The sequence below is a fragment of the Narcine bancroftii genome, chromosome 5 (genome assembly GCF_036971445.1).
Source record: "Narcine bancroftii isolate sNarBan1 chromosome 5, sNarBan1.hap1, whole genome shotgun sequence".
Lineage (NCBI taxonomy): Eukaryota > Metazoa > Chordata > Chondrichthyes > Torpediniformes > Narcinidae > Narcine > Narcine bancroftii.
The window spans coordinates 167,464,004-167,491,195 of NC_091473.1; the positions used below are offsets into that span (position 1 = coordinate 167,464,004).

General features: G+C 39.2%; 2 protein-coding genes across 11 annotated transcripts in view; one reads left to right on the plus strand and one right to left on the minus strand.

The window, feature by feature from the left end:
* LOC138764156 (protein TASOR-like) overlaps positions 1-17,598 on the plus strand; it is an 86,326-nt gene extending 68,728 nt beyond the window's left edge. For 3 of the 5 annotated variants that reach the window (XM_069939644.1, XM_069939647.1, XM_069939645.1), the window contains exons 21-23: positions 817-995; positions 1,078-1,236; positions 2,463-4,306. In XM_069939644.1, coding sequence (XP_069795745.1) covers positions 817-995; positions 1,078-1,236; positions 2,463-3,073 — 949 coding nt within the window. In that variant the 3' untranslated portion in view covers positions 3,074-4,306. Of the gene's footprint in view, positions 1-816; positions 996-1,077; positions 1,237-2,462; positions 4,307-17,405 lie in introns of those variants that run through there. The other 2 variants (XR_011358006.1, XM_069939648.1) reach the window with 2 other exon arrangements.
* ccdc66 (coiled-coil domain containing 66) overlaps positions 4,399-27,192 on the minus strand; it is a 55,195-nt gene continuing 32,401 nt past the window's right edge. For 2 of the 6 annotated variants that reach the window (XM_069939652.1, XM_069939649.1), the window contains 9 exons: positions 23,100-23,184; positions 22,647-22,796; positions 18,980-19,124; positions 18,746-18,871; positions 17,038-17,567; positions 16,186-16,244; positions 14,134-14,366; positions 5,899-6,017; positions 4,399-5,367 (listed from right to left, as the gene is read on the minus strand). In XM_069939652.1, the coding sequence (XP_069795753.1) occupies positions 5,290-5,367; positions 5,899-6,017; positions 14,134-14,366; positions 16,186-16,244; positions 17,038-17,567; positions 18,746-18,871; positions 18,980-19,124; positions 22,647-22,796; positions 23,100-23,184 (1,525 nt within the window). In that variant the 3' untranslated portion in view covers positions 4,399-5,289. Of the gene's footprint in view, positions 5,368-5,898; positions 6,018-14,129; positions 14,367-14,771; positions 14,901-16,185; positions 16,245-17,037; positions 17,568-18,745; positions 18,872-18,979; positions 19,125-22,646; positions 22,797-23,099; positions 23,185-27,192 lie in introns of those variants that run through there. The other 4 variants (XM_069939651.1, XM_069939650.1, XM_069939654.1 and 1 more) reach the window with 4 other exon arrangements.

A 27,192-nucleotide genomic window follows, 5' to 3' on the forward strand; every position in this document is an offset into this window, starting at 1 on the left:
TAAGAGTTGTAAGAGCTTCAAAGATTCTATGTTCCTCTTTATTACCTGCCAGTTTTGTATCTTACAAGGAATGGTCATATGGGCTATATTATCATTTGTCATTCAGTGTGTTTGACTTCAACGAAGCAAATTTTCTGCCTTTAGCACTCCAAGGAAAACAATTCCAATCTAGTCTCCACTTGTAATGGAAATATTCCATCTCAGGCTACATACTGATGACTTTGCTTTCCTATACAATCAGATCCTTTTGTGTAGCAACCAGAATTGCAGAAAATATTATAGATGTAGCCTGGCCAATGTTCTCTAAATCTGTGCCAAATCCCCTTTTTTAAAAAAAAAATCTGTACCCCAACCAAAGCAAGTCTATTGAATTCCTTCTAAATGACCTGCATTGCTGCCTTTGGGGGATTCTTGCACATGTACACAAAGGTTTCCCAGTACTTCCCAGGATCCTGTGATTTCAAGTCCTATTAATCCTTGTGTGACTCCAGTGATCTGGTTCAAACTTGATTGTCTAGTGAGTTTGCATATTCTGGGAGTAAACATGGGTTTACCTTCTATATTTGTTCCCTCCCACATCCCAGACATGTGCTGGTTGGTAGATTTATTGGCCATTTTTAAACAAGTTGTCCCTGGAATAGATGTGGTGAGTCGATGGGTACATAAGAAACATTTAGGTAAGTGGGAGAATGAGATTGATATAATTGTTTTGGGAGCCAAGGTAGAAATGCCTCCTTTTCGGTTATGAGAAAGATGCTGCTTTGTATGTTTACTTTGTCATGTGAATAATGGAATATTTTTTTAATGCTCTTATAGGACCAATGCAGCAGCCTTTAACATTCTGTCCCTTCTGAATAAATATCAGAAGAATAATTTAGTAGAAATTCTTTCTTATCATGATTGTGACTCCAGAGCACGAAATACAATTGAATTAGATTGTTTAATCAAACTGCAAGCACAGACAATACAGCAAAGACATGTGGTTTTCCTGACTGGTAAGTATTACATTCCAGGAATAGCTCTTCTTTTGTTTAACTAGGTTGGTTCTTGATATTCTGTTTTTTCTTTCTCTCCCAGAAAAATCTTTGGAGCTCTTTTCCAGTTACCCAGAGTGTGGAGTGGTCAGGACTTGCGTTGGTGACTTCGTGAAAAACTTCACAAATATTATTGGCTATCATAGTTCAAGCAAGGAAGATAAACAGCCAGTAAGATTAGGATCTCAGGATAGCTTGCAAGGCAAGTAAAATGTACTGGAAGCTGGCAGATTTTCTATTTTAATACTACAAATAAATGTTGAATGAAGACCCCTGAGTTTTATGCTTCGACCTGTATTCCAATCAACATAAATGAACTGAATATAAATTATTTGTTTACTGAAAGAAAAATGAGGAAAGACTGAGACAAAATGCATTAAAATATTTATGTTGGTGTGGAATTAAGCAGGCATATAGAAGATTTGCATCTTCACAAGTGCAATAATGAGAAAAGACTCAGAATATTGTGTATATAATTTTGAATGTCTGGAAAAATCACTTTTTAAAAATTATTACTTTTGTCATGTTTGCTATCCTGTTTAATTCTCGTCATATGTAAAAATATCCATGGGTATGTAGATATAACAATAAGGAAGATTTTAAAAGATGCCATAATTTTAAGTCTTGGATTCTTGGATATTGTAAATCTCTGGTATAAAGTTTACAAAGGTGAATGCTTTTTTAGGAAAAGAATTGAGCTCCATGGGAATTAAGCTGGCAGTTTAAAATCTTTAGGCATACAGCACGATAACAGGCCACCAGTCCATGTCGCCCAATTACCCTACACCCCTTGGTGTAGGGTACACCCTACCCACCATTTTGAAGGGTGGGATGAAACCTGAGCCCTCGGGGAGAAGGTACAAACACCTTAGCGTGGGATTAGAACCCCGATCCCAATTGCTGGCACTGAAAAGGCATTGGTTTAACCACTACGCCAATCGTGCATATTTTTTGCTGTTGTAATTGCAAAATCTAAATTAGGATTAGTTTTTGTTTAAATAGTAAAGTGAAATTGCCTTAAGAGTTGAACCCCATTGAGTAGTAGTAGGAGCTAATTAATTAAAATGACTCCTGAACCAGTCTTGAGACTGATCATGCAAGTTCATGATTTGTCAGTCTTTCTTAATTTGTTGCCATCGAATTGGCAAACTGATTCTGGTAAATGCAAGAAAAATCATGATAACGTGAACATGGGGAGCTGGTGTTGTGATTGGCTTTTGCATTGCAGTGTACTTAGAAAGGATGTTAATACAAGATTGTATAATTTTAGTGACTGGCTCAGTGAAATTATCATTTTATCAGGATATTAATGTTTAAGGTTTTTCATAGATATCCAATGCCAAGAATTCCTTGACATGTTTAAAATATTAAATTTTATTTCTGAATTATTTGACAAATATATTTTTATCAGTAATTTCTAATGGCCAGGTACATTTTCTTTCAATACTTTGGAGTTGGCAGAAGTGGAAAATGCTGACGCAGAAGGAAACTATGAAGAGGAGGATATGTCACTGGACTCTGAAGATAACTCGCCACAGATAGAAATCTGTAGTGAGAAATCTGAGGCTTTGCATGTTTCTAAAATTTCACAAACTGAAGTACAAAGGACTAAAGGAAAGACCAGCCACTCCGATGAATCCATACTGCAAGCACCCGAGGACCTTCAGAGTACCCCATCAGGGGATGCAACTTCGAAGCTGACTACAACTGATACTCCTGCAACCTCTTTGCAACTGGTCAAAGAAGACAGCATCAATTTAAAAGGAGGAGCAGGATTTGCATACAACAATAGTTCCTTCCACTCATATTCACAATTAGAATCAAACTACAGAAACTTCAATGTAATTACTCATCAGAGTTTTCTAACCAGTGGAATTGAGCAATTGTATGCTTCATCTCCAAATATGAATTGGCAATATACTGATGGTTATTATTCGCCTGGCTATGATCAAAATTTAATTTATAGTAAAAGCTTGGAAAATTCCTGGAACACAAATGACACACCAAGCCAGTCTTGCCAGCAGCAACAACAAAAATAATAATAGCATCATTAATTTTTTATGATTTCAATGGAGAATTTTGTCAAATCATTTACATTGAACCCATCTAGTTATGCTACCACCTCATTTGTTATTTTTCCTGAAATCTTTGCTTGATCCTGAAAGGACTTGTAAAAGACTAATAAACAGATAGATGTATGTTCATTATAGTTTAAAAATTGAAACTGTTAACTTTTTAAATTTCTTACAAGTAACCACAATTCTTCATCTCCTTAAGGCCAAGATCCCACAAATTTTAAAGCAAGTTTATTTTCAAGCCACATTTCTGCTTTAAATCATTTCACTCATTTTTCTGGTGTAGTTTGATGAGAATTCAGGTCTTGCAATCAGAATTAGAGATCTGGATACTTGTCACAGTTACTCTCTTGTAACTGATGGCCATTTATACTTTTTACAAATGAAACTGAGCAAATAGTTCAATCTGTAATGTAAGTACTAAAACTTTACAGCATGTTACACTGATGCTTATTCAGTTTGTGAATAAACTTGCATATATTGGTTGTTTGGTCCTTGTTGTCAGCCTGATGTAAATAAATAGCGTAGATTGAACAATTTGATTGGAATATTTTTAATTTTACAGAAAATGCCACAAAAATATTTGACTTGCAGTTAATTTTTGATAGACTTAATTTATTTTGTACAAATTTTTCATGAACCATTTTTAAAAAAATTTATTCATGTGAAGTTACTCTCTGGTAAGTGTTTTATTTAATGGCCTCAACAGTACACTGGACTGATTGTTAACAAGACATTCATTTACTTCAGTTTCAAGTGTGGAGCCTATTTTGCCACTTGTTCAATCTAACATTAAATGAAACACTTGCATACAAATAATTTGAATGTTTGTGTACTTGTTTATATTTGTAAAAACTTTATTACTGTACATTAAAATAAAAGTCACAAACCTTCCAAATGAGTGTCATGTTTCCCCGGAAAAAGCGACACTTAATCAAAATATCATTTACAAAGACTTATGATATAGTGTCCATATTTTTGGGTGGCAGCAGGACATTAAATTTAATATTGTGTTTTACAGTTCTGTAAAATAGACCAAGAGGAGTTGGAATGCTACATTTGACTACTGAACAACTCAATCCTCCACTGAGTTCATTTTAAAATGTGTAAGTTAAAATATGTTGCATCAAAGATAACATCCATTAAACTATTTTCAATTGGGAAAATAATGTACGAAATATACACCATTTTACTCAAGGGTTTGACTTTCAATAGTACAATTTGAACTTTCTTGTCAACATGGAATGGTAAAGGGAAGGGGAAGAAGTTGCAAATAATAATTACACCTGTAAAATGAGCATTGGCACTTTATTTGAAGAGCTAAAAACTTGCTTCTCACAAAACACATGAGACATTTGGAGTTCTTTAAATAAGACTTGGTAAACCTACTTGGCATTACCACTAAAAAAAATTCAGGTAGTTAAAGTCAGCCTCAATTGTTGAAAATGTTGTTTTTTTCCTCACATTAGAAGTCACAGGAATTTAAGCCTTTAAAATGCAAATATCTGGATTTCAAATCCACTTCCAGGACACTTACTATGCAACAGATTTGAAATAAAATTTTCCCTGCTAATGTACTTCCACAAATGTAAACCAGTGTTGAGTGAAGGAAGATTTTTAACAGTTTGGGATGGGAGAAACAAAGCACTGCAGTAGTTCAAGATAGTGATCAATATTGCCAAGTTACAGAGAAATAAATATTTGAGCAATTTAGTTTACTTCAGTTCCTTTCACTAGGATGGCAAAAATAGAACCTAATAAATCCAGCAATCACCTTCATCCAAAAATGCACCATGGAGCTGCTTACACTTCTGTTCAGTCTATAGTAACCTGCCAATGAGCATCATTCTTGTACAAAAATATTGTAGCAAATACTCCTGAACATCAGGAAATGCTCAAGTGTGCTTTGAAAAGTTTTTTGTGCATAATTAATTCACAAAATCCAACTTTGCCACTTCATCTATATTCCACCCGGCAAAAGGAGTTTCTTTTAGAGTCAAATTAGTGTTTGCAGCTACTGTATCAAAAGAAAACTGACCTAACAGCCAATAATTTTCAACAGGCTACAGGTAGCTAGTACAATATTAAGTGCATCGACAATTTTATCGATTAACAATCTTCATTCACTTTGATACATTGTTTAGCATGCTGAGGAGCAGAATTTTAACTGATCAAGAATGTCATAAAGGTTCTAGTGATTGATAATCTTGATGGATCTGACTGGCTGCTTCCAATTCCCTTTGTTTCTGCATGAGACCCTAGACACAAACAAAAAGATTAAGCACTTAAGAGTTGCAGAATTGCATCTACTAATGTTGAAATGTAAATTAGTAAGTGAAATTTTGAGATGCTTACCACACTATCTTAAATCAAATGCATCAGATCAACGTATCACTAAAGGTACACAATTTTTCTAGCCACCAAATGGGACCATGAGCCAAACATTTAAGCAAGTACAAGTATTTTATACATGCTATCAGCACTTGCCTTAAACAAACCTATTTTTAAATTCTTGCTTTATTATTCTAGTTTTTAAAATAATCTGCTTAGAGCCATCCTTTGGGCCAGATGACTGACACCAGGGGAGGTAACACATCTTGAATAAATAGAAATACAAACATTGAGTATCAGGATAAGGAAGTAATTAGGAATGGGAGCAGAGAATGAGCAAGATGGAAATTGTTCTGCTGAATTTCTCAATGGGCTTGGTTTGGCAAGAACCAAAAACAAACAAGTTGTTATCTATTTGGATGCTGGGGAAAGAAATGTTGACATTTGCAAAGACTTACTTGACGAAGTTCTGAAAGGCCTTTGAGAATAGCCTGTTGTCGTTCCCGGTTTCTCAGTAGATCGGGGTTGAGAAGAGGATCTTTAGGATGGTTAAAACAATGTTGCAAGTGATCCATAACTGAAAATATAAAGGAAAGAGTAAAAACACAATGCTGACACAACTCAGCAGGTTAGTGTCCTTTATAATAGCAAAGATATATAACCAATATTTTGAGCCTGATTCCTTCATCAAGGTATGGAAAAATGTTGACAAGAGTCTGAACAAAAAGGTAAGGGGGGAAAGGAGCATGGTCCCAAAGGCAGGAGGGAGGGCACAGCAGCAAGCAAGCAAGGAGAGGAGGGTTGGCTAGGTGAATGGAGAGGGAAGGGGAGGGAGAAAGGAGTTTTTTAAAAAAAGTATAAATTTAGACATCGAACTGTAAAAAGCCCTTTTAGCCGATGAGTCTGTTCCATCCAATTTACACCCAATTGACCTACAACCCCTGGTACATTTTGAACGGTGGGAGAAAACCTGGAGCTCCTGGGTAAAACCCAGGCAGATTTGGGGAGAACATGCAAACTCCTTACAGACTGCGGATTTGAACCCTGGTCCTGAATACTGGTGCTGTAAAGGCATTGCACTAACGGAGAGCAGGTTAGAAACAGAAGAAGTTGACGTTAATGCCACCCAGCTGGAGAGTGCCCAGATAGAAAAATCAGATGGTGGTCCTACAATTTGTTGGTCTTGGTGGAATAATACATGGACAGATGTAAGTGGGACAAAGAATTGAAATGGTTGGCCACTGGGATATCCCTGTCACTGGCTCTGACAGAGCAAAAGTGCTCAGTGAAGTGATCTCCCAGTCTGCTTAATGTAGAGGCCACAAAGAGACCATCATATGCAGTAAACCACATCCAGAGTGGATACACAAATGAAGTATTGCTTCACTGGAAAGGCCTGTTTGGGGCCCTAGACTGTGGTGAGGAAAGGGGGGGGGGGAGAAAAGATAGATTAAGTAAGGAAAGATGAGTCGAGTTTGGTAGAGCAAGCGCAAGCAGAAACAATAGGTTTACCCAGATGGTTGGGTTTATGCATCTTGGGTAAAAGGTAGAACTGGGCAGTGTGGGGATCGTGGTGGTGTTGGAAACTGTGCTTGATGAGCTGTGGTGGGGTCCTGTGGAAGGGGGTGTCTGAAAACTGGCATTTCAGCATAGACAAGGTTGGTGCAGTTGTGCTCTGATGCACTGACCTGTGAGTTTGGTGGTATAGTTGGTCAGGACGAGGTGTGGGAGAAAAGTCTTGGATTGGGGGTGGGGGTGTGGGGAGTCAGTCGTGTAAGTAGGTCTAGAGATGGAAGCTACAGAAGAAAGTTCAGCATTGTGGCATGCGCAGAACTCATTAAGGTGTGGGTTAATGGTCCAAATAAAACGGGTGGGGGGGGGGGGTAAAAAATGGACTGGTTGCTCATACTGATAGCATGCAATAATCTTGAATTCACATAGCATATTTGGTTCCAGTGCAGCCAATGGAATTGATACTCAGATGCATTTAATATTGGCCATCAAAAAAACTTTGTTTCAAATCCACATCTCTTATATTAATAAGAGAAATTGAATAATGCAGTTGGATCTTACTGTAAAATCTTGCACCCATAGGCTAGAAATTCTTTATCTCTAGCACTCAAATAGATTGTGATACCAACAACACACATATTCATGTAAGGAGAGAGAGTTACGCATAGGTCAGGTATAATTTAAAAAAGGAGCGTTTGCTGGGCTCAGCGCTTCAGCAGACCAATGAAATCATGATGTACTATCAGGAACAAATAGTTAAAAACAATACTAGAAATATTCAGCAGGTCAAATAGTGATCTTAATATTGCAAAGATAAAAATACATAACCAATGTTTCAGGCTTGAGCCCTTCATCAAGGTATGGAAAAATGTCAGCAGGCGTCTGGACAAAATGGTAGCGCGGTGGGGGTGGAATAGGGAGAGAAGGGGGTGGAGAGACAAGGAAAAGAAAGTCATGGGGAAATGGAAGGGATGGAGAGCAGGTTATTAGAAACAGAAGTCGATATTAATGCCATCCAGTTGAAGAGTACCCAGATAGAAAGTGTTGCTCCTCTAATTTATGGCTGGTCTTGGTGGGATAGTACATAAGGCCATGGAGAGAGACACGAGTATGTGATTGGAACGCAGAATTGAACAATCACATGCCACTCGTGTCTACTGCCTTGTAACTAAATTCTGCGTCTCACTCTCATTCTCACAGGTCTGTCATGGCCTCATACTATTCCACCAAGACCACCTGTAAATTGGAGGAACAACACTTGATTTTCCATCTGGGCATCCTCCAACAGGATGGCATTAACAATGACTTCTCTGATTTGTGCTAACCTACCCTCCATTCTCCCTCCCTTTCCTCGATGTCTTTTCCTTAGTTCTCTACCCTACTTCCCTCTATTCACCAAACCATCCCTCCTCCCTCCCCCTGCTTGCTGCGGTGTACTCCCTCCCTTATCCACCTATTACCTCCTGCCTTTGGGACAGTGCTCATCCCCTCACTCCCCACCATTTTATTCAGACTCTGGCCTTCATTTATTCATACCTGTCGAAGGGCTCAAGCCCAAAACATCGGTTATGTACACTGTTTGACCTGCTGAGTTTCTCCAGCATTGTGTGTACTGTAAGGTAAAACATCATGAGATGGGAATGTGTAAGGAGTTACCCTGTGCAGGGCTGTAACAAGAAGGGGAGGTGTCCTTGTACTCCTGTTAGGTAAAACATCATGAGATGGGAATGTGCAGGGCTGTAACAAGATGTGAATGCATCCTTGTACTTACAAGATAAGAGAGACATTGATGGATTGAGAGGCAGGAAGCTAGCAGGGAAAGGATAGCAACAGTTTTAGTCATTGGACAAGTAATGATATGATGATGTTCTAAGCACATATCCAAGGGTATAAAAAATCACCATTTTGCTGATAACGGCAGAATGCATTCTCCGACTAACATGTTTAGTTGCAAGTGTTACAATCCGGTAATAAAGAACAAAGAACCCTGATTTCGACTCAGTCTGGTGTTTGTCTCACTCATTCATGAACAAAGCAGACCTAACAGTACACACCTGCATGAGGTGCATTCAGCTGCAGCTCTTTACAGTCCATGTTAGGAACTGGAGCTAGATGAACTCCAGATAAGTTGGAAAGCTGAGGAGGGTGACAGAAGTTACAAGGAGACAGTCCTTATAACTTCCAAGAGGCAAAAGGCAGGTAACAGTGACTGTTAGGAGAGGGAAGGGTGGAGCACCCATGCGGCCTTTCCCCTGAACATTAAGTAAACTGTTTTGGACACTCTTGTGGGTACAAACTACCAGGGACAAATCATAGTGATCAGGTTACTGACACAGAGTCTAGCCCTTCAGCTCAGAAGGGAAGTGGGGATAAGGGGAGAGCTTTAGTGATTAGAGATTTGATAGAGGAACAGACAGGAAGTTCTGTGAACAAGATTAAGACTTCCGGATGGTATGTGGCCTCCCAGGTGCCAGGAATGTCTCGCATAGGGTCCGCAGCATTCTTAGTTAGACAGCAAGCAGCCCGATGTCATGGTCCACATTGGTACCAATGACATAAAGAGGAAAAGGGACGAGGTCTTAAAAGAGGAAATATTGGGAGTTAGCAAGGAAGCTAAAAAGCATGACCTCAAGGGTGGTAATCTCTGGATTGCTGATTGTGCCAGAGCAGGAGTCAGATGTTATGGAAGATGAGTTGGGGCAGAGGTTCAGATTTGTGGATCATTGGGATCTCTTCTGGGGAAAGTATGACCAATACAAAAAGGTAAGGTTGCACCTGAACGGGAGAGGAACTAATATCCTGGCAAGCAGGTTTGCTAGAGCTGTTGGCAAGAGTTTAAACTAGTTTGGAAGGTAGCAGAATAAGAGGTCAGAGAATCGGACAGAAGATACACAAGATGCATGGTGTGGAGAGATTGGGAGGATAGGTGGTCAATAGGGCATTTGTAATATTAAGAATTTAACTTGGTGCACTTTGGAACAAAATTGAAAGTGTGATGAAAACAGTGCTGAAGGTTTTGTATTTAAATGCCTGCAGTATAAGTGGCCAGGAGGATGAGCGCATTATGCAGTTGGCCATCCCCTAGTCGTGGTTGAAAGATGACCACAGCTGGGAATTAATTATCTGTGAATACACAGCGTGTCCAAGGAGGAACAGGAAGGTAGGCCAAGGGTCTGCTGGTTAAAATCTAGGATCTAGGATCCCCATGGGCAGAATTAAGAAACTATAAGGTTTTAAAGATCCAAATGGAAGTTGTTTACAGGTCTCCAAACAGGAGCCAGTATGTGGCACACAAACTACAGAGGGAGATAGAGAAGGAATGCAAAAAGGGAAAGTTACAATGGTCATTGGGTATTTCAATATGCAGGTTGATTGGGATCCAGCACCAATCTGGTTTTCCCAAGAGAAGGAAGTTATCAAATGCCTTCAGGATGGTTTCTTAGAACAGTCTGTGGCTGAGCGAACAGGGAAATGGCAATTTTGGAGTTGGTATTGTGTAATGAACCAGAGTTGATAAGGGAGCTAAAGGTATGGGAACCCTGAGGAGGCAGTGATCCTTGTATGATTTAATTTGCCTTGCAGTTCGAGATGGAGAAACTCAAATAAGAGGTGTCAGTATACCAGTGGAATTAAAGGGAACTATGGAGGTATGAGAGAGGATCTGGCCATTTGACTTGAATATGTGTGAGAAATAAGGAAGGTGCAGGACAGGCATATTCCAAAAAAAAAAATATTTGAATGGAAAAATGGCAATTGTGACTGGGAAGAGAAATCAAATGCAAAGTAAAAGCAAAGTAAAGGGCATGCTAAGAAGCAAAAATTAGTGAGAAGATTGAGGACTGAGAAGCTTTTAAAAGCTTACAGAAGGCAACTAAGAAGGAAAAGATGAACTTTGAAAGGAAGCTTGCAAATAATATCAAAAAGGATACCAAAAGCTTTATTGTATATTAAGAGTGAAGAAAAGGTGAGAGTAGCTATCAGACCAATAGAAATGATGCTAGAGAAATTATAATGAGAGACAAGGAGATGGCAGAGGAACAGAATGGGTATTTTGCATCAGTCTTCACTGTGGAAGTCATTAGCGATATACCTGACTTTCAAGAGTGTCAGGGAAGAGAGGCAAGTGCAAACATGATCAGCAGAGAGAAGGTGTTTGGGAAGCTGAATAGTCTAAAGGTAAATAAGTCTCCTGAACCAGATGGAATGCACCCTTGGGTTCTGGAAGAAGCAGCTATAGAGATTGTGGAGGCACGAGTAATGATCTTTCAAGAATCAATAGATTTTGGCATGGTTCCAGAGGACTGGAAAATTGCAAAGGTCACTGATGTTTAAAAGGGGAGCGAGGCAGCAGAAAGGAAATTATAGACCTATTGGCCTGATGTCAGAGGTTGAGAAACTCTTCGATTCAATTGTGAAGGATGAGGTTACGGAAGACCTGGAGGTGTATGATAAGATCGGCAAAAGTCAGTATGTTTCCTTAAGGGAAATTCTTGCCTAACAAACGTACGGCAATTTTTGAGGAAACCAGAGGCAGGTTAGACAAAGGACATGCAGTTGATGGTGTATATAGGTGCCTAACCTTTTATCTGGGATCACTGGGACTGGACACCTGCCATTGTTCAGAATCTTCTGGATTTCGGAATCATTTTGATTTCCGTCTCTTTAAGCCCACCCATGTCACACTGCTGTCTCTCTCCCTCCCCTCACCCACCTGGGTCATGCTGCCATCTCTCCCGTTGCCCACCCGAGTCATGCTTCCATCTCCCTTCCCCCGCCTGCCCGAGTCACGCTTCCATCTCTCTTCCCCCCCGCCCGAGTCACGCTTCCATCTCTCTTCCTCCGCCCGCCCGAGTCACGCTTCCATCTCTCTTCCCCCACCCGCCCGAGTCGTGCTGCTATCTCTCCTCCCCTTCACCCTCCAGAGTTGCACTGGCGTCTCTCTCCCCCACCCCCGCCCAAGTTGCACTGCTGTCTCTCCCTGTCGTCTAACTGCGTAGTGCTGCCGTCTCTCTCTCTCTCTCTCTCTCTCTCTCTCCCCCCCGCTGTATCAGTGCCAGGAGAACGGTCCCCTTCTTGGTTTCCCTGCTGCATTTGGGATTATGGGTAGTGACGAAAGCCGTTGACACTAGGCCAACTGAAAGTGCCGCAATACTGGATGGGTGTCTGCATAGGCAATTCGAGGCGCTTATAAAGTAGTGGAACATGACGGTATACACAAGAGTTAATCTAGGGTCGCGTTGGGTCAAGTATAGTGCCAAGCTCCATCTTTGATGAGCAGATGTAATCTACTGAAAAAAAGTGCCGGTTTTTGGGAAGTTTGGTTTTCAGAATTCTGGATAAAAGGCATCTGTCTTGGATTTTCCAAAAGTCCTTTGACAAGGCGCTACACATGAGGCTGCTTAACAAGATGAGAGCCCTCTCATTATAGAAGAGATACTAGCATGGGCAGAGCATTGGATGATCGACAAGAACCAGAGTGTATAAAGGTATTCTATTCTGGTTGGCTACCGGTTAACTGGTGTTCTGCAGGGGTTGGTTTTGGAAATTAATGGCTTAAGATTGCAGAGTATACAAAGATAAGTGGAGGGAGCAGGTGGATGAGGAAATGGCAAAGCTGTAGAGAGACTTGGAACAGATTAGGAGAATAGGGAAAAAAGTGGCCAATGAAATACTGTGTTGGAAAGTGTACGGTCACGCACTTTGGACGAAGGAATAAAAGGGCAGACTACCTTTTGTATGGGGAGAAAGATCAAAATTTGACGGTGCAAAGAGATTTGAAGTCCTCATGCAGGATATCGTAAAGGTCAACTTCCAGGTTGAGTCGATGGTGAATGCAATGATGGCATTCGTTTCCAGAGGAATAGCATATATGAGCAAGGATGTAATGTCGAGACTCTGTACACAGTACCCCAACTGAGGTCTCACCAGTGTTTTATAGCTTTGGGTATCTTTTTTGAGAAAAGATGTGCTAGTATTGAAAAGGGTTCAGAGAAGATTTACTAGAATGATACTGGGAGATTGTCAGCTCTTGGACTGCACCCATAGGGAGTACAGAGGATGAGGGGGAACTTCGAAAAAGCATTTTGAATATTGAAGTGCCTTAACAGAGTAGATATAGCAAAATTATTTCCCTTGGTAAGTGAGTCAAGGACAAGAGGGCACAACTTCAGGATTGAAGCAGATGTGGAGGAATTTCTTTCGCCAGAGAGTGGCGAACCTCTAGATTTGCTATCATGTGGCTGTGGAGGCCAGGCCATTGGGAGTATTTAAGGTAGAGATTGATAGGAATCTAAATAGTCAGGGTATCAAAGGTTATGGGGAAAGGCAGAGGAATGGGGCTGAGTGGGAGATTGGATCAGTTCATGACAGGATTGTGGAATGGACTCGCTGGGCTGAATAGGAGATTGGATCAGTTCATGATGGAATTGTGGAGTGGACTCGCTTGGCTGAATGGGAGATTGGATCAGTTCATGATGGAATTGTGGAGTGAACTCGCTGGGCTGAATGGCCTACTTCTGCTACATCTTATGGTTAGTTGAAAAGTAGTTTCTTACTCCTTTATCCAATAACCTCCAATATTCACATAATGAAGGTCCAAATTAAATTTTTACATTTAAAACAGTAATAGGCCATTTCAGCCCACAAGTCCGTGCCACCCAATTTACACCCTGGTACATATTTTGAACAGTGGGAGGAAACTAGAGCCCCGAGAGAAAATCCATGCAGACATGGGGAGAACATACAAACTCCTTACAGAATCCAGTCCGATCCCAATCGCTGGCGCTGTAAAAGGGTTGGGCTAAGCCACAGCAATATTTAAAATCAAGTTCTGAGTGTGGGAAATTACAAGTTAATGCTGTACAGAATAATTTTTCATATTGTTCATAGTCATGAAATATGTTAAGCCAACAGGCATGTGTAGTTGAACTACACAAGGTACAATGAGCAAATGTCAGCCATTCAACTGAGACTAAAGGGTCAGATGAGCCATGAATTTATTCAATTGCCTTGAAGGCTCGGCTAATATCCTTGCTTAAATAACCCAGCAAAGCAAATGGAGAAATAGAATCCATCTTGGCTTTTAGTTCCTTTGCAACTATTTGTGCTAAGTTGACCACCAGTGATACTATATATTTACCACTTTTATAAATGAGCTTATAATTAAAAAGCTACTTAAATACCACTGCAACGCTTGTACTGTGGGTCATCTGTTGAAGGCCTTGACATTGGGGCATCAGGATCCAAATGATACACTTCATCTGTACGCACATAAGGAACAAAGTTGAATGAGGACAGTCTGTCATTTTCTGATTCTTGAGCAAGTGGAGCCCATTGGCAGCATTCTCCCGAATTAAACTCTCGCTCCATTTGTAAATGTTTGTTTCTCAGTGCTGGAACGGGTGAAGATCCACAACTGTAAAGGAGATATTTTCCACATCTCTCATTATTTAGTATACTTCAACCAGACCTTTCTTCAATTTTCTCCTCCACAGAAAGAGTCCCAATCCTCTAATCTCTCCATGTAACTATAGTTCTCCATTTCTGGGACCATTCTTGTCAATCTCACTGCACATCCCTCTGACAGCGAGTGAGCTGCTGTCTCAGCTCCAGAGACCCAGATTCATCCCCAACCTCTGGTACTGCGTGTGTGCAATCCACAAGTTCTCCATGAGCAAATACTGAATATACTTGTGTAATTGTGATATGGTGTTAAAGCTGAGCCCCCCCCCCCCCACCACCTTTGAGCTTTTTTAAGCTTAAACTTAAATATACTCTAAAGATCAATGTTTTATAAACATTCAGCATGACTTGCCTGCTTTTGTACTCTGTGGCTCAGATTAGCACAGATTAATCACTTTATCACTTTCAATAGTGATTTTATACTTGCAGTCCAAATGCAGTGCTTCTGCACCCCTTTTAAAATACCATCCTTTATACTACGCTGCTCCTGGAATTAAATTTGTTATCCATATCTCAACAAAAATACTACTTCAAAAAAGAGAATACTGCTAATATTAGAAATTTGAAATAAAGACAAAGAAATGGAAATATTAGATTAGACAGTTCCAAGAATAGATAGACAAGACGTAAATAGTCTCTTTCCCCGGAGGGCAGGGGAGGTTGGAACAAGAGGGCATGAGTTAAGGGTAAGGGGACAAAACTTTAGGAGAAATATTAGAGGATATTTTTTCACTCAGTGAGTGGTGGCAGAAATGGAATGGACTTCCAAAAGAGATAGTTGTGGCAGGGTCCCTTCTGTCATTTAAGAGAAGGTTGGATGTGTATATGGATGTGAGGGGTTTGGAGGGTAATGGGCAGAGAGTGGGAGTGGGGAGCTAGTGGAGTTGTTCAAGTGAACCGGCGTGGACTCGAAAGTTTCCGTGCTGTAAACGGTTATATAAGTGGAGTTAATACAATACGTTTCCCCATATCTGAAACACTTGGGACCAAATGTTTTTTGGTTAACTGGATTTTTCGGATAAACGAATAATGGCTTTAAGCAGCCCAGTAGCATCAGCAGAATATTTGCATCGGTTAATGGAAGAAAACAGAAGATCAGCCGTCGCTGATCCCCAACACCTCCCTACCCTGGTCCCCACTCCTGCCCAGAAGGTCACTCTCCTTGACCACCCTGGGGCAGTGGAGAACCCAGTACAGTGGAGGGTAAAAAGGAAATGGAAAGTGAGAGGGGAGGGAGTTACCTGAAACAAGGACAATCTCCCCATGGGCTGTCCATGACCCACCAACTTCCTCCATTCGCTCACTGATGGCTTGAGATTCTAGCCTGCTTCTCTGAGCTGGCATCCAGCTATTAAGCAGCAGTCTTCTTGGCTGGTTCTGAGCTCTGTTGTTACCAAACTGGCACTAATAGCACATCAGAGCCTCACATGAGTATGTTGGGTGAAAAGAGTTTAAAAAAAAACTTGTGACATCATGTCGCCGCTGATAAAAAAAAAAGTTTGGATAATTGAACTTATCGGTTAACCGAATTTCGGATCTGGGGAAACATACTGTATTTCAGGCTGCACACCCTTTGACATTTAACTGGGTCTGTTTTCCATGGTCCCCTGAAACTTACTACGAACAATGGAAATATTGCGCCACTGAAAAATAATGAATTTAATGAGAGTTGATTAAATGGATCATCAAATTCCCAACCCAGCTGGATTAATAGATTTGTGTTCTGATTACAATGAAAACACTATTCTCAAATCTCAGATTGCACAACTAACCTGTAATCTTTGTCAACGGGTAGTTTATTATTGGAGTTGCTCCTTTTGTTGAGATCCTCCTATAAGTAAAATTATCGCCAAATAAGTTAAACATTTCAGAGAAAAATGGCAAAGTTAACATTTTATTATTGACGATTAAAGGATAGGTTGCAATGATAAGATGTTTGATCAGAGCAATGTCATCAAATTAAACAAGATCAGAAATGCCTGATCATGTATCACGGGATAGTGACCACAGCAGTGGACCAGAGAGGGTTCCTGCAGCTAAAGACTTACACAGGTGGCGAGGAACCCACACATGCTACAGGCTGCTGGACATTGGCTCGAAACTGGCTGAATGGGTACCGGGTATTGGAATTGGGATCCGAGAGGGTGCTGAAGCACTGAAGGGTTCCTAATCCTATTGGAGGTTCAGATCTGGAGCTCGGGTTGCTGATGGTTTGGACTGGACTCCGTTTGGATGTGGGAGGACTGGGGGTGAATCCACGAACACTCGGTGACTCGGTGAGGGGGCGTGGGGAGAAAGATTCTTGCTTCTCTTTCTCTGACCATAAGAGGTAATTTCATGTAATATGACACTGATTTTATTACGACAATAAACCGAATCTTGAAAGTTTGATTTCACAATATCGTTAAGGATTCTACTCAAGAACATTATAGTTTGCATAGTTGCCCTGATGGTACCTGCTGAATGTGGTAAATGTTAGAAGGCTCTTCAATTTATGCTTTTTATAATTAATCACAAGAAAATTCTTCTCTAATTTACACATTATGGGCTAACAAAGCATCCAAAAATTTTCCACCATTGCTTTGCACATATTTCAATTCAGGCTAAAAAGGCAAGAACATTACCTTCTTGATATGGGATAGCCCTCGTTTTTCAACAGGTTGGGTTAATTTGCTATTAGCTATTTTCACTTGTTGCGCTGGCACCACTGGTGAAGACCGTCGCTCTGATGACAGCTCTTTCGAAGTCTGATTTTTCTTAGATCTTTGATTTGGAGTATTCTTTTCCAGTTGTTGCAAAAGCTCCATCTGTCTCTTCATTTTTTTCTCTTCTCTCTCCATTTGCAAACCTTTAGGATATCGTTGTGAAGCAGGGATGTACTTTTTATTTGTCTTGTTTGTATTCCATTCTGGCCGTTTCTCATTTTTTCCTTTCTTCATTCTTGCACACTGCTCGGATAAATCATCAGATTGTAAACAATTTTCTTTTCCAGTTACAGGCATCCTTTCCATTGGTTTTGACTTCCTTTTGGTGTGCTTATTGTTGGATCCATTACATTTTGTAGCTGCATCGGATGGAGCAGATAGCTGACCAAGGTCTATAATTTGGGCATTGTGCATACCGCACTCATCTTTTTCATTCAACTCAAATCCTTCTGAAAAACAAATAAAATTGCAATTCGTTCACCTTGCATTTGAATTTACTTTCCTGGAGTTACAGAATGTTTAAGGGCTCAAGTCTGAAACGCTGGTTTAGCTTTGCTTTATAAAGTACACTGTTTGACTTTCTGAGTTTCTCCAGCATCGTGCTATTACTTTGGAGCATTAAGTGATTTTTTTTTTTTTTTTTTTTTTTTTTTTTTTTTTTTTACAGCTTTGTGCTTTTGTCTGCAACTTGAACAAACTTTGGCAATGTAGCTTAGCTAGCAGAACTGCTGTCTCACTGTGTTGGAGACAAGTGTACCAACTGTGTGCAGTTTACATGCTGTTCCTGTTGCTTGCACAGGTTTCCTCCAAGTGCTCAAGCTTCTACATCCCAACTGTTAAGGGTTAAAATCCAAATTGCAAGAAAAGTCTGCAAGCAGCTAGTAGAAGCTGACATAGATCATGCCATCTCCTAGTCACATCTTGCTTCAAGGTTAGAGTCAGCTCTCTCTCTCTCTCTCTCTCTGCATGTTTGAGATAAACAGTCAGTTTTGATTTTTTTTATTCTACGAAATGGAAGGAATTAGTTTTGTTCCAAAAACTTTTATTGACCGTTTAAATGTTTAACCATCGTTTAAACAGTTTTAATAATCGTCTAACAAAGTTTTTGTGGTTTGTAACAATGTATCGCAACTGATAATAACGTTAATAATGTTTCATAAACTCTGGAAAACTCAACTCAAGTACGGATTTGACTGAACCAGTCATAGACAACAATAACATTCTAATTCCTTCAAGCAATTATAAAGGAAAATAGTTGCTACACCAACAATGGACAGTTTCGTGGGTTAATTGGCCACTGTAAATTGCTCCTGGTGTGTGGTGAGCTGTAGAAGCTGGCAAGGTTTGTGTGGAGGTGGGGAAGAGATGGTGAGAAGATGAGGAAAATAAAACATGGGATTAATACAGTACTATTAATGAGGAATTAGAGGAAATGATGGTTGTCTGTCAGTGTGGACAGTGAACTGAAGGCCCCATTTCCATGCTGTATTTCATCATGACATTTGCTGCCTATAACAATCATTCTATCGAGTCATTGCTGTTCAAGGAATCTGCTATTGAGAAATTTCATGGCCATCAGATAGACACAACGTTGTTTTCTTTGATTTTGCTAAAGAAGTCTACTGACCAGTCTGGATACCTCTGTCTTTTCTAGAAGACTCTTCTGTAATTGAATGTTGTTCCAGTTCCTCACCAAATGTGTCACAAGCAAGATTACTAGGTGCCACACAGGAGCTCACCTCACATACAGCACCTATCATTTAAAATAGTTAACCAAAAGAGAAACAATGGAAACATTATTTAGTAAATTATAGTAATCACAGAACCATCAAAAACTTCAATTTGCCAAATTGCTACTTACCTTCCACGTTCTTCTGTAAATTTGAAATATCATGTCCTTTGCTCACCAGGTCGTTAATGCGCTGTTCATGTTTTTGCCTTTTTGCTTCTTCTTGTGCTTTCTGCACAGTTTCATAAAGCAAGTTGGTCTTAAAATTATGAAGCTCCTAAAATATCCAAAACACCTTAGAGACTAGATGATGATTTTTCTCTATTAACTAAAGAAAGTACAGCAGATGTTGGAAATCTGAAATTAAAAATATTGTAAGTATTCAAATCTCAGGAAGTCAGGCCCACATAATGAGAAATAATGGAAGGCCTTCATTTAGAAACAATAACAACATTCCTCCTCAAAAGGTATTGCCTCACCTGCTGAATATTTCTATAATATTCTTTAATTTTATTGAAATTACATCAAATGCATTCATCTCATTCATTGTAACTTGAAATTTATAATCAATCAGATCCTTGCCAGCTAAGGCAGGGCCTGCAGACCAAAATCTAACTTCATAAATGGCTGTGATGCTTCACTTCCTGATGAGCTGAACATCTTATATGCTTGCTTTAAAAAGAAGAATTCAACTGCACCAATAAGAATTCCTGCAGAAGTTGGTGACCCTGTGATATCTGTCTCAGAGGCCAATGTCAAGAGTATCTTTCAAGTGGGTGAACGTTTACAGGATGTCAGGTCCTGATGGCGTACCTGGAAGTGTACTGAAAATCTGTGCCAACCAACTAGCTGGAGTGTTGACAGACATGTTCAATCTCTCACTGCTACAGTCAGAGGTTCCCACCTGCTTCAAAATGACATCAATCATACCAGTGCCCAAGAAGAACAGAATGAGCTGCCTCAATGTCTATGCCCAGTAGTCCTCACATCTACTGTAATGAAAAGGTTGGTGATGATCAGAATTAACTCGCATCCAAGAAAAGACCTAAACCTTAATCCTTTTGGTTAACTGCAATTTGCCTACGGACACAATCGCTCCACTGCAGATGCAATCTCACTGGCTCTCCACTCCTAGATCAGCTGGACAACAGCAATAAATACATTAGTCTGTGTTTCATCGACTACAGCTCATCTTTCAACACCATCACCCCCTCAGTACTAGTTAGCAAGCTTCAAAACCTGAGCCTCTGAACCTCCCTCTGGAACTGGATCTTTGACTTCTTCATTGGAAGGCCACAGCCAGTGTGAATCGGTAACAACAAATCCCACTGACAATCAACACACTTCGTCCACTGCTCTACTCCTATGACTGACTAGGCACAATTCAAATGCCATCTACTCCACGATTGCCAGCTGAATCACAGACGGCAATGAGGAAACATACAGTAGTGAGATGGATTAGCTAGTTGAGTGGTGTCACAACTACAGCCTTGCACTCAAAATGAGCAAAACTAAGGAACTGATTGTGGACTTCAGGAAGGGGAAATCAGGAGAACACAAACCAATCCTCATTGAGGGAACAGCTGTGGAGAGTAAAATTCCTGGTGTCTACATTTCTGGATATCTATCATGCCGGTGCAATCATGAAGAAAGCTTTCCAGCACAGCTATCTTTTGTTAGGAGTCGGTGGAGATTTGGTAAAAACTCCAGGTATATAGTAGAGAGCATTCTGACAGGTTGCATCATCTTCATCTGGTATGGAGGTGCCAATGCATGGGACAGTAAAAGGCCACAGAGGGTTGTACACTCAGCCAGAGCCATCATGGACATTAGTTTTTACTCCCTTGATTAGAGGCGGTGTCTCAAGAAGGGAGCCTCAATCAAAGACCCACACCACACTGCAAAACAACAAATTTTGTTACACACGTTCATGACAATAAATCTGATTCTGACGTTGAAAATAATTTTTCAATCGTAAAAGTGTGACAAAATTACATGTTCATTGTTGGATAGGATTTGAAATTGGATATTGGAAACAAACTCAAGCATGCCTAACAACACAAAAATGTTTAATATATCCAGGGCAATGTGAACACATGGAGAGACATCTTAGTACATAGAATAGCAACACAGAAATAACCCATTGGACCCTATGATGACTGCATTGCATATGAGGCCCAATTAAAAAATCTCTTCTACCTGCACATTGATACATTATTCCTTGCATCTTCATGTATCTAACTAGAAGCCTCTTAAAATACCATATTTGCTTCCACCACTGTGTAAACCCCCACCCCCCCCCCCAACCTTTAGTATTTGACATTTTCACCCTGGGAAAGAGATGCTGACCATCTACCCTACTTGTGCCTCTCATAATTTTACAGACTTCCAAACTGTGTCCCTTTGAGCTCTATCACTCCAGAGAAAACAACCCAAGTTTGCCCAAACTCTCACCACAATTCAAATCCTCCAATCCAGGCAACATCCTGGTAAATCTCTTCTGTGCCATTACCATTGCCTCCACTTCCTTTCTGTAATAGGGTGACCAGGATTGCACACAGTACTCCAAATGCAGTCTAACTAAAGTTTAATATCGCCGCAACAAGACCTCATTACTTTTAGGCTCAATGCCCTGATCAATGACGGCAAACATGCCATATGCCTTCTTTAGTGCCCTAATCCTCTTGCATGGTCACTTTCAATAAGCTATGGACCCAGTCTCCCAGATCCCTCTGCACAGCAATGCTTTTAAGCATTCTGCCATTAACTGTATCCTTTCCTTTTATATTTGAAATCTCAAAGTGCAACACCACATTTGTCCAAATTAAACTCCATCAGCTGTTTCTTTGACCATATACTGTATTATTAATTCTGTTGTATTAATCGCCTTCTGCACTCTCCGCACCTCCACTAACCTTAGCATCGCCTGCAAACTTACTAACTCACCTACCTACTTTTTCATTCAAGTAATTTGCATACCTCACAAATAACAGGGATCCTAACACCAATCCCTGCAGAATACTATTGATCATGGAACTCCAGCAAAAAATAACAAACACCCTTCCATCATTACCCTCCATTTTCTATGGGTCAGCCAATTCCAAATCCAAACCAGTAATTCAACATGGATCCCAAGCTTCTTCACTTCTAGATCAGCATACCATGAAGTCAAATTCCTTATTAAAATCCATGTCGACTACATTCACTACCCTACCACCACCTATATTCAGTATCCAAATAAGATAGTGGTATTAAACTTGACCATCCAATAAAAAAGTAAACATTTAAATACTATAGAGGTAATTAAAATTATGAAAGGAATAGCTAGACTAGACATAGACTCTTTCCCCTAAGGGCAGGGGAGGTTGGAACAAGAGGGCATGAGTTAAGGGTACTCGGAGAAATGCTAGAGGATGTTTTTCACTCAGCGAGTGGTGGCAGAATGGAATGATCTTCCAAAAGAGGGTCCCTTCTGTCATTTAAGAGAAGGTTGGATGTGTACATGGAGGTGAGGGGGGTCGGAGGGTTATGGGCGGAAAGCGGGAGGGTTGAGCTAGGGGTGTTGTTCTAGTGAACCGGTGCGGACTCGAAGGGCCAACATGGCCTGTTTCCGCTCCGTAAACGGTTATATGGTTAAATGATAAAACTTAATATAAAGACAAGAAGATCAAAAGCAATTAATCAATGTATCTACAGAACAATTTAAAAAGTTCAATGAATGGACCAGATAGAATCAATCAAATAATTTCTCAAATAAAAATTGTTCCCATAACATTTAATGGTAGGGAAAAATACTTGCTTCTTTTTCCATTTGTGTTCGAGTTTCTTCCTCATATTGTTGTCTCAGCCTTTCTCTCTCTTTTGCCAGCCGAAGTTCTTCTTTTTGTTTCTGATCTTCTTCCAGTTGTCTCTGTCTGCGTCGTTCTTCCACCTGAATGGCTATGGCTTTCTGGAGCATACAAATCAAGAAACATGTCACATCGTGTGTGAAATTGTGGTCAACCCACACTTGCAAACAAACTTCTAATATTAGTAGAAATAAATTTTTAAAAGATTACGAAAAGCAACTGCATTCTGTCATCAAAATATCTAATTCAATGGAATGCAATATTGCAAAGGTGTAATCAAAAACCTGAACATTCTTTGACAAAAAAACAAAATCTTCTAATAAATAAGCAATGATGTCTCTCAGCATTTGTTCAGTGTAAATCCCAAGACTGAGATTGCTCAGTTTACAGAAAAAGACAGTTACCTGATGTTCCAGTTGTTTTTTGCGCCGTATATCTCTTTCCTCAATCTCTGCTGGGTCTAATAATGCCGTCATAGATCGTAGAAAACTGCAATGAAACCATGCACTATTTATAATATTCTCTGGAGTAGCATTAATCTTAATGAGAATAAAAAAAATTCTACACTAAACAAACTCTTATTTCATTGTTAATTAATCATGCGAGTTATCACTACATTTATTAAATGGTAACATTCCAATGATCCACAATCAGATTGTTCATACATCCTGATGGATCAATTTTGCTCCCCATACCCGCAAAAAAAAACAAACTGAAGGAGGAGGCCAGCAGCCCCTTAAACTCACTGAGGCTCTCTTTCCAGCACTTCTAAACTCACCAAGACCTGGCTTCCCATTCTCCTTGGGTTCACTGGCAAGTTATAATACTACAAATAAAAGAGATCCTCATGAGAGGACAGAGTTCCAGTTCTTGGCACAAGAAATATTATAAACAATAAGTGTTACTTGAGATGAAAGAACAACTGCAGCACCCCCACCCCCGCAAAAAAAGATTTTTACAAAAGACGACAAAGAAATTATATCTGCATGTCACAAGGCACTTCCTCTAATACTCAGAAAATTCTAACAGCAACGTGAACTTTTCTGATCCACATTCACCCCATCACAAGGTGCAAGCTACAACTGAAAACTTTGGTGCACTAGTATGTTTAGACACCTTTTAACAAAATATTAGTTTAAGTTCCCATGACCATTTTCCCATGATAGAGGGCAAAAAGATATTGCTATTCAAGCACCTATATTTCATGTAGTTATTTGCTTTTGCAATGACCTGCAAGAGTATAATAATTATAACCAGCTATTTGAACTTTTCCTTAAACACATGAAAATAGTTGTGATATTTACTATGGAGCAAATCGCGATGGAAGTCCAAAATCTTGCTTGTACATCTCTCCTAAAATGTACAAGCTTTATTTTGGACAGTCCTGAATATTTGCTCCATTGTAAATATCCCAACTGTCTTCATGGGCTTAAGGAATATTGTAGTTTTGTTTGATGGTCGTGTGTATTTAAATACAATCCATATTTTACAGGCGTTATGAACTAACAATCCTTTCTATTTTGTTAGACCCTAAAGAGACTTTGTTAGCACTAACAAAGGAACAGCAATAGCTAACTCTAACTCCCACTATGTGCAAATGTGCGTGTGTCTCTGTGTATTAAAGTCCCAAACTCTGTAAAGTCCCCATGCAGGAAATATTGCTGCTTTCAATCCTGTCTGAACAGGATGGCGAGTTCCCTTGAAACTGACTTCTTTGTCTCTCATTTTGATAATATATTTCTTGCAAATCTTTCATGCCACATGGTATGTTACATCATTTCAGTCTTTGAAATTCATAATGTCTCTTGACACGTGTGCCAAAAGCATTCCTGTCCACTTACTTAGAGAATCAAAGTAATTAACTTTGTTTGATGGTTCTCTCCTGTTTCCAGGCTGTCTGGAATTAACTAACAAAATGGCTTATTGTATACTCAAGCAAATAATCCATTGTTCCACTAATCTTAAGAACCATCATAAAAATTTTTCATCTCTTCTCCTTGCAATGCAACATCACTCTTCAGCTTTCAAACTGGCTTCTATTGTCAATAGCATTTAAAATACAAATGTTGATGCTGAAACCAGCTACAAAGAACCACACACAACAAACGAAAAATCTGAACTTCTAAATGGTCAAAATTATAAATTACAATCTCCTATTTGGTTGATAGATTTCACATTCTTAAACAGCATAATACAAGCAAATATTGCAGAAATTACATGTAAATTCAACATCTTGATAGGCAATCAGTGTTGACATTGTCTTTGCCTTTTATGAGTTATAATCAAGTCATATTCTTGCAAAATTAAACTCCAGTTCAATAATTGCCTATTCTTATTTTTAATTTTACTCAAAATCACTAACGGATTATGGTCAGTGTAATCAATGATGGGTTCCATAGCAGTGCAAATATATACTTCAAAATATTGCAGAGCTAATACAAGGGATATTAATTCTTTCTCAATAGTATAATAATTCTTTTGATGTTTATCGAATTTCTTGCATAAGTAAGCCACTGGATTTTCAATGTCATCATAGTCATCTCTCTGCAATAACCCAGCACTTGCTGTATCCTCACTGGCATCAAATGGCTTCTCAAAAAAATCAGATGATCTAAGTACAAGTTTGTGTCATAATATTTCTTTCAGTTTGTCAAATTCTTCCTGACAAATGGCTGTCCAAATAAACATTTCACTCTAAAAGATTAGTCAAGGGAAGAGTTATGCCAGCAAAGTTTTTTTTAGAATTTCCTATAATATCCAACCATTCCCAAAAATCTTCTAACAGCTTTCTTACCCGTGGGTATAGGAAATTCAGAAATTGTCTGACTTTATCCTGAACACGCTCCAGTTTTCCCTGAACAACAACATAACCAATATAAATCACCCAAGCATGACAAAATTCACTCTTAACTAAATTAACAGTAAGATTGGCTTTCAAAAGTTTATCAAACAGATTTTCTAATGCAGAAATGTGTTCTTCCCATATGTCATTCCCTGTAACCAATTGTTAATATAAGCATCTGCATATTTTAAATCTTGGGTTACAGAATTCATCATCCTCTGAAATGCTTCTGGAGCATTCTTCATCCCGAATGGTAAAACATTGTATTGATACAAACCCGGTGGGGTTGCAAAGGCTGAAATTTCCCATCCTCTTTTCGTTAAAGTATTACACCAGTAACCTTTTAATAAATTTTTGTAAGAAATTTAGCTTTTCCAATCTTATCCACACAATCATCCACCTTAGGGATAGGATGAGCATCTGTCTTTGTCACTGCATTAACTTTCCTATAATCAGTGCAGAATTTAACTGTTACATCTGATTTAGGTACCAGTATAAAGGCAAAATCCAATCTGAGGAAGAATGACCAATAGCGTCATTCTTTAACATGTACTCATTCTTTTGATCTACCTGTTTACTCTTTTCAATATTCATTCCATATGGATGCTGTTTGATAGGTTCTGGATCTCCAACATCGTGGCAAGTGATGGAAGTTCACTGTGGTACACCTGGAAACAACTTTCTGAATTGTAATATTAACTGTTTCATTTGTTCCTTTTCCTGAGGTTTCAAGTGAGTCAACTTATCCAAATTTCCAAACATACTTGAATTAGGTAAACAAACTAGAATAATATTCTCTTTAAAGTGACTCTCGCAAGAATCAGCTTGTGTGGTGTCATGATCCATAACTATCTTAGTTTTATCAATAACTAACATCTCTTGTATAGGTTACTTCTGGCTAACATCCAATTACCAAAATAAGGTTTTAGCAAGTTAACATGACAACTCTGTGCCTTACGTCTCCTATCAGGTGTTTTAACCATGTAATTAACTTCACTTATCTTAGATTCTATTTCATAAAGTCCTGAAAATTTTGCTCCAAGAGGTTTAGAAATTGTTGGAAAAAGAATTAACACTTTATCCCTGGTTTAAAAAAATACGCTCATGAAATTTCCTTTTGTACCAAACCTTCATATCACCATGAGCCATTGTTAAAATTTCCTTAGCTATCTTATAGATTTTCTGTAAATGATCCTTGAACTTTGAAACATAATCTAACAAATTCAAATGCACATCCTCATTAACCCACTGTTCTTTTAGCAACATTAAAGGTCCCGAACTTTATGTCCAACTACTAATTCAAAATAACTAAAATTTAACAATTCTTGCACCAATTCCCTTACTGCAAACAAAAGCAAATGAACACTTTCATCCCAATCCTTTTCATTCTCTAGAAAATAAGTCTTCATCATAGTTTTTAAAAGTTGAATGAAACCTCTCCAAAGCTCCCTGATGGGTGATTATGCAGATGATGTCATTTGTTTAGCTCCCAATTTATAAACTGTTGAAATACACCTGACATAAAATTATTCCCCTGATTTGATTGAATTTCTTAGGCAGACCAAATGAAGTGAAAAAAAAATATTAGAGCCCCAGGCACAGTTTTCGCTTTGATGTTCTTGAGCGGTATCGCTTCAGGAAACCACACACATAAT